The sequence below is a fragment of the Corapipo altera genome, unplaced genomic scaffold, assembly GCF_003945725.1.
Source record: "Corapipo altera isolate COAL_440 unplaced genomic scaffold, ASM394572v1 96, whole genome shotgun sequence".
In the NCBI taxonomy this organism is placed as follows: domain Eukaryota; kingdom Metazoa; phylum Chordata; class Aves; order Passeriformes; family Pipridae; genus Corapipo; species Corapipo altera.
Window position 1 is genome coordinate 1,613,562 of NW_020884962.1, and position 10,803 is coordinate 1,624,364.

At 53.8% G+C, this 10,803-nt stretch overlaps 1 protein-coding gene across 1 annotated transcript in view; it reads right to left on the reverse strand.

Annotated features, from left to right (window-relative positions):
• Nucleotides 1-10,480, reverse strand: part of STK11 (serine/threonine kinase 11) — a 28,081-nt gene extending 17,601 nt beyond the window's left edge. Inside the window, exons 1-6 of the mRNA XM_027664161.1 lie at nt 9,377-10,480; nt 4,478-4,561; nt 3,212-3,301; nt 2,325-2,457; nt 1,751-1,887; nt 1,140-1,267 (exon numbers count right to left, since the gene is read on the reverse strand). Of these exons, the coding sequence (XP_027519962.1) occupies nt 1,140-1,267; nt 1,751-1,887; nt 2,325-2,457; nt 3,212-3,301; nt 4,478-4,561; nt 9,377-9,666 (862 nt within the window). The 5' untranslated portion in view covers nt 9,667-10,480. The remainder of the gene's footprint in view (nt 1-1,139; nt 1,268-1,750; nt 1,888-2,324; nt 2,458-3,211; nt 3,302-4,477; nt 4,562-9,376) is intronic.
• Nucleotides 10,481-10,803: the final 323 nt, after the last annotated feature.

Sequence of the window (10,803 nt, forward strand, 5' to 3'; positions counted from 1 at the left end):
AGCCCTGCATGGAGCCTGTGTCCCTGCATGGAGCCAGGAGCCCTGCACGGAGCCAGGAGCCCTGCATGGAGCCTGTGTCCCTGCATGGAGCCAGGAGCCCTGCCCCGAGCCCGTGGCCCTGCCCCGAGCCTGTGTCCCTGCACTGAGCCCGTGTCCCCACACCGAGCCAGGAGCTCATGTCCCCACAGAACTGACACACCATGAGGAGGGAGGGACTTGGTGCCCCCAGCCCCTCAGCTACCCAACACAGCACAAGGACCAGGAAATCCAATGTGAAACAAGACAAACCTCCCATATCTGGGGGCTGATCTCTCAATAAAAAGAGCTGTAAAAGGCAAGGAGAGGACGAGCCCGTGCTGGGGGCTGGGCAGCACGGCTGCACTTGGCTGCTCCATTGCCAAGGAGGCAGTGGCAATGCTGGTCAGGTTCTCCCGTGGGCTGGAATCACATCCCCTCTGCTGCCAAAGGGGCTCTCCAGCCTGGCTGCTGGGTACAAAACTGGTGCCCTGAGTGATCACTCAGCTTTCACAGGTGGAGACTGTTCAGCACTAGACCTCAAACTGCTGCAATAAGGGACAGTAAGAAAAAAACCGAGAAAAACCTCAACCTTCTCCCCAGAAAGTGCTATTCTGGGTCCTACCCCAGCCCTGCTGTGAAAGTGAAACCTGTCACTTTGCTCCAATATCCTGCAGCTCTAAATCTGGGGGGGAAGGAGGACAAATGGGACTGAGACAAATAAGTCCAGAGCAGAGGTTGATGAGGAAGGACAGCAGACCCCAAGTACTCAGTGTTTCATTTCAGGGAAAGCCTGGACAAGGCATCTGAGTGTTCTCACTGGCAAAACCTGCATCAATGCTACAATGCCATTTTAAATTTAAATTTGTCTTTAGGTGTAAAAGCTTCTCAGAGCACAACACAATGCAAGAACCAAGGACTGCAAGAGCTGTGCAGGGGTTAGTGGATCTCAGGAAAATACCAGTGCTGAAGATCCTTCAGAGGCTGTAAGCACAACCTCCCTGTCCAACAGGATCCTGCATCTCCACAGGACACCTGGAAGGAAGCTCTGCCTGGCACTGTGCAAGCTGAGCAGTTGTTGCATCTATAAATGTCACCCTTTTGGAGCCACCTGGGAGACTCACCTCTCAATAAGTCCGAGAGTGGAGGACCACAATCCTCTGGAATTGTGTAGTCGCCTTTCCCGATGTTTTCAAACAATTTATAGATATTATCCCCTTCAAAAGGGTACAGACCCGTTGTGATGTTGTATCTGTGGAGGCAGAAGGAGAAGCTGGATGAGAAGCAGCACACAGGTACTCACTTCTTACATGGCTATGTAAACCAAAAGGAGCCAAGAGGGAACTGGGAAAGAGGAATATTTGACAGTATGTGGAATGCCTCTTTAAACTTAGCCTTCCTTCATCACAGCTCTTCATTCATACAAGCCAAAACCACCAGGACACCTCCCTGACAGCTGGGACAGCAGAAACTTTAAAATAAATACTTGTGGTTTCTGTTGTTGCAGCAGCTGTGCCTCTGGGTGCTGAGCAACAGCTGCAGAGTCACTCACAGAGAGAAAAGATGACCTTCTGCAGAATTACAGGTACTTTGGGGAGCATAAACCTCCCCCCCCAGGAGGGGCCAGCACTCCCCTCCCTGCTCCCCCAGCACACAAGAGCAGCAGTGACAGCCCAGGACTGAGCTCCCCGGGGTGTGGTTTGTTCTCCAGTCCCTGGGGGTTCTGGGCACTCACAGCGTCACCCCCGCGGACCAGATGTCGACTTTAAAGCCTGAAAAGGTGTCAAGGCCATTGGCAATTTCTGGGGGCTGGAATGCTGGCGACCCTTGGCTCGTCCTGCACGTGTCGTCCTCCGCAAACGGATGCAAGGCCTGCAGGAGAGACCAGAGTCAGACTTCCAAGGAAAACAAACTGAGCGTTGGAAAAGTTCCACCTGGGAAATAAAAGGGGAAAACTCCTCTACTGAACATCTACAGATGATGAGAACGTGCCACCCCAGCGACGAGCCCTGTGCCTCTCCCACCCAGGACAGTCTCCACACAAAGAACAGGGTAAGGTTATGTAGCTTATCCCCATTTGCCCCCACTTTTGGGCTCGTCCAAGATTGATGCCTTCCCCTCTGTGCTTCCTGAGTGGAGGTTTCATGCTGTTACCAACAAAAGTGCTTTGCCAGTTGCAATAAATATTCAGAGTCACTCAAGAGCGCTCTGCAAGCGCAACAGAACAAAAGCCTAAAAGCACAATAAATCAATGACACCACAGAGGTGACCTCAATCCAGAATGTCCCACTGCTGCACTTCTCACATACCTCTGCTACGCCTAAATCGGATATTTTTAGTGTCCCATTGGTTGTTAGCAGGAGGTTCCCCGGTTTGATATCCTTGTGGACAATCCCTTGGCTGTGCAAGTATTCTAAGCCATCTATAAGCTGACAAAAGTACCTGCAGAGAGAGGCAGAGGGAAAAATCAAACACTTTTAGCCAGTAGAAAGGAGCTTTTTGCTGTGCTCGTGGTCAGAGACTCTGGGCTGTCACCAGCACTGCACGCACAGCCTGGCAGCAGGCAAGTGTTTCATCTCATAATACCCAGAAATAGTATTAGTGTGCCTGAGTTTCACTTAGGCTGTCTGTAATCCCAGAGATCTCTTAAACAGAACGAAAATACGACCAGAAAATGATGCGGTTGCCACAAGTTTGCTGCTCTGCCCTGGTTTGATCGTGACTATCTTCTATTCCCAGAATTTTCAGGTCTCTTTCCCTGCAGAGTGAAAGGGGCTCCAGCTTATCCTGTCTGCTAACTAACCAGGCTAAGAGATCATGCTGGATATTGCCAATCCCTAATCCATCCCAAGGCCTTTAATCTCTCTTCTGATGCTGAACTGTGGCTCGGCCTCCATTTAGGGAGGGCAGGAGATTCCCCCCTTTGCACCCCTGGGCCCTGCAGGAGGACGAGGGCCAGGAAGGGCTGGTGGGCAGCTCAGGGAGTTAAACAAAAGTAACAGAAAAATCAACAGAAACATGGTCTTCCTTCCCAAAAATCTAAGGACAGTCCCTGCCACCACTTCAAGAGCTTTTTCACTGTCTGCATGGCTGTAAAAGATTAAATCACTGCACAAAGCCAGGTTTGCCTTCACGTGCAGCCTGAGCAGAGCTCTCCAGCTCAAGAGAGCACAGTGGTGAGAGGAACCAAACTTACCCGTGAGCCTGAAACACTGGAAACCTCTTTTCTGGGACACTGTCCAGCATCTCCTGCATCCCACACACACAGTACTCCATCACCATATACGTGAAGGCAGAGTTAAGGAAGCTCCAAGGTTGAACAGCCCTCAGGGAGGTGCTGTGAGGGCAAAGCCCGAGGGGCTGCACTCCCCAGCTGCTGAGGGACCTTCCTCCAGCTCCCACAGGAGGGGGAGGCACCCACGAGAAAACCCTTCTGGAATGACCCACTGCAGCTCCAGGATCAGGCCTGGGACAGGCCAGGAACTCCACAGGAGCCAAGCTGGAGACCTCACAGGAATGACAGAAACAGGGAAATCCCCTGAAGTGGCTTTGGGGTCCCTGTCAACCCAAAGCAGTCTCTGATTCTATGACAAACACAGCTGAAGCCTGCAATGCACTTCCACCAGCAACAGGGCACTCAGGTGGGAACAGAATCCTTCCCTCCACAGCCCCAATTTCCAATGTCACCAGCACTGGGAGGAGCAAACTCAGAGTGTGGAGGAGCAGGTACAGACAAAAATGGCAAAGTCAACCTGTACTTGTAAGGGGAAAGTACTGAAAACCAACATGTTCTTCGTGGACCAGCACTGCTTGGGGAGTCCAGACAGGAACATCCCCAGAGGGACCCCATTTCCCAGTGACAGTTCTGGGCTGTCATCACCTGGTTCCGACACACGATGTCTCTCTCGGGCTCCTTTTCCCCTCGCTGCCTCCTCCCTTCTCCCTAATTAAAGGCATCTCTCTCTCCCGGTAATTGACTCGCTGTCCCCCCTGTCTGTCGAGGCCACGGGCACAAGCAGAAGTTGTCACACTGCTTTATCCTAATGATCTGGTGGCAGAGTGTTTGATCTAATTAACGCACACAATTAAATTACCCCTTTTCTGGAGTGCTCTAATAAGGCAGTATTTAGAAAACACTGCCAAATATAAAAGCAACCATTTATAACGTGTGCTACAACAGATCAGCTCCAGGAACTTCCACGCTGGTTCCAGGCAAAGTGCTCTCAGCGTGGCAGAGTCACCCCAGCAAGGTGAGGCATAAAACTGCCTCAACCAGTGTGTCTGTGAATTTGTGTTCGTGGGGAAAGTCTCCCAGCAGGCAGGATGGTTAATGCCATGGAAGCAACTTAATTGCAAAAATTCAAGCTTAAGAAGCATCCAAAAGGACCTTCCCAAAAAGCAGAACTGCAGCAGGGAGCAGTGGGAATTCAAACCTGATTAACAGCCCTGTAAAAAAGGATATATTTTCTGCTTCTCCTCGTTGTACAACACATCCACCAGCTGGATGACGTTTTTGTGCCGTAACCGCCGCAGGAGCTGGATTTCCCTGCAGGAAGAGACAAGGGAAAAAGTCATGTTTAAAAAGCTAATTTCCCACTCCATTTCTCCCAAAATCTGGCCCAAATTTAATTCAGAGACCTGAACTGAATCCTCTGTTTGTGGGGAATAACCTAAAACAGCACAAACACCTTCCCTGGGCTCGGAGAACGGCCCCTCGTATGTCAGCTCCCGTCAGCTGGTCTGATCTTTGTCTCCTGGGATTTTGCACCTGCCCCAAACCACATTTTAGTCTCTTTTGCATTAAACTCAGCCTGTGAAATCCCACTGGCTGCCAGCTGTGGAGAAACAGGCGGATCAGGACAGTCAGGTCAGGGTGGTTCTGTCGGTGTCTGGCACTGCAGGTCCTGCCGCTGCTCCACTCTGAGCTGTGCTAAACTCCACATAAACTTGTGCTAAACTCCACAAAGTCTCCTTCCCACCTCCCTTCCTGGGCCATTTGGCGAGTGCTTTGAGCAGTGTGGTCATGCTTCATCAGCTCCAGCTCTCGGAAGCAGCACTACAAGGAATTCCAAGCACAGCCCAAAGCCAGCCCAAAGCCCCTCACAATTCACAGCTCCACCAACAAGCTGGGTCAGCACAAAGCCTGGCTGGTGCCTCACATCTGAGTAACAACCAGGAACTGCTCCTTGGAAAGGCTCCTCCAACGCAGGAGTGCAAGGAGAATCCTTCAGGATCTTTTAAGGATACCTGAGCAGCAGGAATCACTTCACTAACAAAGTTTAGCCCAGGGACTCTTCCTTTCTCAACTCTGGATTCAAAAAAGCCACTGAGAGCTGAGCAGAGACCCGGGACACCACGGGAAAGCTCCCCAGTGTGCAGTGGGCACAGCAGACAGGTCTAATTATAGGAACAACCAAAGGGCTGGAGTGGATTAAACCAGCACAAGAACTGCAGCCAGTGCTTGTGTGGGTGAGGAGATCCTGCAGCACAGGGGGAGAGGGCTGAGGGATCCAACTGGGATGCTGGGAGGGAGGAGAGCACACACACTCAAACACAACTGCTTTAAGGCAAAGCAAGCTCCCAGTATCAGGGACACATTTAAAATCCTGATCCCAACAGCTCATTCCCTGCAATACAGCTCAGAAGCACAAACACTGATTCCTTCCACCTTCAACAGACTGAAAAAATATATTTCTGTAATGATTTCCCCCCCCAGAGGACTTTATGAACCAATCCAAAATGCCAGGGCAGTGCCCCCCCCACTCTGGGGCAGAGGCCAAGCAGCCCTTTTCCCAGAGGAAAGATTACTTCTATTTTTAGCTCCTCTTGCACTCTGGAATGCCTGAGGAGCAGGGACAGCCAGCCAGTCACCTCCGATCCCATTTTGCTTTGCAAGCCCCACGAGCAGGGGAACTCACCTCCTCAGAACGGGCCTAAAGTTGATTTTTTTCCCCCAAAATTAACACCAAAACCCCAGCCCAGCCCACTGCAAGTGTGTGACCAGACAGACTGCCAGAGGGCAGGGCCTGCTTCAAGTGCAACCTCCCTGGAAGAAGATGAGGAGGGAAAAGACCTTCTAACTCGAGCTCTGTCAGATCCATTAAGCTCATCCTGGTAGATTAAGGCTTATCCCCTGCAAGGTACCTGCTCTGGCAAATAACTGGGGGCTGTAGCTGCTCAGAACTGCACATATAGCAAAGCTGCCTACTTGCTCCATTGCCACACCATTCTGGAAGTTGCCAAGGACAGCCTGGAAAGAAGTTCCTTCCTGGACATCTCCACCAAGATCCAGTGTTCTCCCTACAGCTTGTTCCTGGTCTCAGAGCCATCCCTGCTTAAATAAAACCCAGCCACACAGCCAAAAGATTCACTCCCTTCCTTTGGTTCACGAGGTTCCTCCAATAAAGTCCTAAAAGCTTAAGAGCAGGCCCCTGCCTCAGGACTGGACAGGAGGACCTTGGTGCTGCTTTTTCTCTTTTCTAGTCCCAGGGCTCTGTCCATATTCCTGCAGGGATGTCTGGCATTCCAGGCTCTATATCCATCACAACACAGCTACCTGTGCTCTTCCATGGATTACAGCTCCCAGGGTTTCAGCCAAGCAAACACCCAGCCCAGCAGAGGATGCCCCTGAGCCAGGTGGCTCCGAAGGGCCCCGTGTCCAGGGAGGAGGGACAGGGATCAGGAGCAGCAGCTGCAGCCCCACCTGAGCCCACACCTCTGGGGCTTCCAGCAAGCCCGTGCCCAGCAGAGCTGTCCCTGCTGGGAGGTTCCAGCTCGGTTCCTGCAGACCCCGGGAACAAACTGTCACAGCACCGCCCCACGACCCCCTCCGAGGAATTCCAGGGAGCAGAGATTCCAACCAGAGCAGTCCCGAGGTGGTAAGTACAGCACAGGGCACTTGGGATCCCCCAGAGCCCCAAACACTTAATTAACGTGTGAGGTTATTAGCGCGTGGCGTTATTAAACCTCTGCTGCTGCACACGCAGCCTGCCAAGTTTGCCTTCCTCTTTCCAGCAACCCCACTAAACTCCTGTTTTGCAGGGATCAGCCCCAGCACTGTCTGTCTGACTGAGCCACCTCACTTCACCTAAAGCAACTGAAGAGACACAAAGAGTCCCTCAATGGATTTAAGGAAACGTGTGTCTTACAAGTTCAAACCCTCAACATCCTCCCCAGGACTAGGACATTCCTTCAGGACTCATTTTTCCGGGGCAAAACTGGAGTATTTTAGAGTAGAGAAGAATCATTCAATTTGATGTAAGTCCCAAACACACTTTAGTCCTAATTTCTGGGTCTCCAGAACATCACGAGACAGGACTGGGACAGGGGCTGCACGTGTGGGATGAGGCTTTGGTCTGGGATATGAGCAAGGAGTGACCCCCAGAGTGACCCAGGGATGGCACTGATGTCCCAACTCCAGCCCCACAGCTCCAGGTGCCCAAGGCCTGGCTCAGACCTGCCCAGCCCTCCACAGCTCATTACTGCACACTCGTTACTCTCTGTGTGTTGCTGCTCATGGAATTACCCCAGGATCACAGTCTAGGAACTGTTTTCCAGGGAATTCCTTTGATGACCCAGCAGCACTGGGGTGCCCTGTCAGGGAGCAGAGGCACAAGCCCACCACAGTAACTTGATCACCTCTGTCCAACAACCCAAGTTTCACAGCTTTCACTCCCTGAGCTGAAGGGTCTGACAAGCTCAGAGTGCCACAGGCCCAGGGGCCCAAAAATACAACAGTTTGCCTTAAAATTCCCCACTGAAGCAGTAGATAAAGATCACAAATGGATGGGCAGAGAGGAAAGCACGAGGGGACAGAAACAGGAACTTGAACTGAAGTCAACCCTGGGTACAAGACAACACCTAAAATCTGCCTTGGTGTTTTGGAGCAGGTGGGGCTGAGCCAGAAAAGATCCACAGCAAACCAGGGAGGGGCTTGGCTAGTCTGCTTAATAACCCCCTTAATGACCCCCTGACACTCTGGGCATGAATAAATGACATAATGACACCCTGCTCTGGGCATGAATAAAACTTCCACGGAGTTCACCTCAGGACACAGGAGCATTCCCATGGCTCAGAGCAGGGAACTCTCCTGGTGTGGGCAAGTTCTTTTAATCTCATTTACATTAAAAGTTTCCCCAAGGAGGAAGCGATCTCCCTGTTCCTCAGTGGCAGCTCTGGATGTGCCCATGGAGGGACGGGGGCACTCAGCCTCTACCAGAAAAACAAGAAACATTTTATTACACATTAACGAAGTTCGCTCTGATCCTGAACCTGAGCCAGGAAGGGAGGGACAGGGAGGTCCCGGCCTTGGGATGTGACTGTTCCACAGCCAAGGCTGTCAAGGAAGGCTGGAAGGCAAAGTGAGAGCTCCCTGACAGCAGTGCTGGGACAGGATGTGAAATATCCCACAGCTGAACTGGGAAACTCAACCCTGGGTGAGAGACAGACACAGGACTCTGCCAGGGCAGGGCTCACCCTCAGCTGAGCGGCACAAGAGGCTCCTGGAGCTCTCACAGCCCTCTCTCCCAGCCCAGATAAACCCTGCCTGGGTTGTTTGGGCTGCAGAGGCTCCTGCATGGCAGATAAGCAGCTCCTGGCAGGGCTGGGACGCAGCTGCTGCGAGGTCCTGGAAGGGAAAGTTCCCTCAGCAGCCCCACAGACCCGGCCCCTCCCAGGGCTGCCTTCCACAAGGTCCTTGTGCCCAGAGTAACCGGGGTGTCGGAGCTTCCTGAGCACAGCTCTGGAGTCACTGACACCAGAGAGGTCAACAACCCTTGGCCCTGTTTTACAGCGTCAGAAATCAGCTGGGGAGAGCCTTGAACGTGTCCCAGACGCCTCAGAAATGAAACCAAGGGAGAAACCCAAAACTTCCTGTGCCCATGGGGTGCCCCATACATTGGATCCCGTTCCAGGCACCTTCCACAGGGGTGGGAGCAGGAACTGCCACCCCAGAGAGCTCCAGGGCCACACACACTTGGATGCAATAACTGTGACCACAGCAGGTGTGTTTGTGCCCCCTCTCCCTTCCCAGGCAGCAGCACCTGGGTGAGACCTTAGAGAGGGATTGCTTTAGGAAACACTATTTAATCCATTAAGCAACACCAAGGTGGTGTGTTCCAGACGGTCCTGGCCCGCAGGAACCCGCCCCTTTCCCTGTGCCAGCCTCACCCAGAGCGCTGGGCGCTGTTCAGTAGGAAGATTCCTGAACACTTATGGCTTAGGAAGCACTTCCAGAGCAGGAAGCCATGGCTTAGGAAGCCCTTCCCCATCAGAGAGCCACGCTGTCAGCTGAGGTTACACAGGAGCTCAGCTGCAGAACAAGCACCAAGCCGACCCCCCCCATCCCCAGAACCTCACTCACTTTTTCACGTTGGCCTCCCCGTTGGGGATCCGGCGCAGCTTCTTCTTCTTCAGGATCTTCACAGCCCTCCTGCACAGGGTCTCTGAGTCCAGCATCTCCTTGACTTTGCCGTAGGAGCCCTCCCCCAGCAGGTCTCCCATGAGGTACTTGCCGATGAGCTTGGCCCGTTTGCGCCGGGGTTGGTAGATGACCTCGGTGGAGTCGATGCGGTGGATGAACGTGTCCATCCCCACCGACATCAGCTCGCCCTCCGCAAACATTCCCAGCTGCTGGGGCTCCTGCAGATCCATCCTGGATTAAGTTCCTTAACCTGTTTTCCCCTTAAGCGCTCAGGGCTTTAATCCTGTTTAATGTTAAGTTTCCAACACTCCCTTTTTACTCCTTCTCGGGGGAGGAAAAAAAAAAAAAAAAAAGAAGAATATATCCAGAAGATTGTACAAACGTGAATTAAAAAACAACCAAAAAAAAAAGAGAAGGGGAAAAAAAAAAAAAAAGAAAACCAAACCTAAGAGCTGCTTCCAGGTCAGTTGGATGCCAAAAGATCCCGGCCTGGCTCCAGAACGTCTTTGAAAAAGAACATAAATGTGTGATGGGACACGCTCAGTTTGGGACTCGCTTTGCCTCCGGCCCGGTCCCGTTGCCGGGGCTTTTCCCAGTCACCTGGCCTTGACTGGGCCCAGTTAGGTCATCCTCGGGCCGTCAGGCCACCCCGCGGAACCAGACCAGCTCCCAGTCCCTCTCGTGGCTTTCCATCCCTAGGAGCTCATCCTTCCCGGCCGGGCTGAGGAAGGTGTGTCCCGGGAGCACGGGCTGGGGGGTGTTTCAGCCGTTGGGGAGCTGGAACCAAGTTTCCTTGAAGGAGCTTTCCCAGACAATTCTCACTTCTTCGCTTTCGCCTACAAAAGTTTGAGGCCTTCGGTGCCTACCGAGAGCTCCCGGGGGCATCCTTCATCCACCGGGATTGCGCCTGGCACATGATGTGTCACCGCCTCTGCTGGGGGTCAGCGGCGCAGGACAACAAACCCGCCCGGGGGGCCGGGGAACCCTCTGCCCGGTCCCTCGAGGGGAGTCAGGGGGGCGATGCCCGGCGGGCCCGGGCGGTCCCTCCCGCGGGGCTCAGCGGGGCGGGGGGGACAGGCCGGGGGGCAGCGAGGGGGGACGGGGCCGGGACACTTTTGGTGCGACCGAATCAGCGCCCGGGCCGGGAGGGGCTCGGTGACCTCCGGGCCCTCTACCCTGCGGGCGGCCCCGGCCGCTCCCGCCGCCCCGGACGGTGAGTCGGGGGAGGGGGGCGGGCGGCCGAGTCCCCCCTCCCCGCCACCGGGCCGGCGAACCGGGTCGGGCCCCGGCGCCGCGCTCCGCCCCGCCGCGCCTGCGCCTCCCCCGTGGAGCTCAGGGGCCGCCCCTCGGCCGCCGCCCCCGCCCTG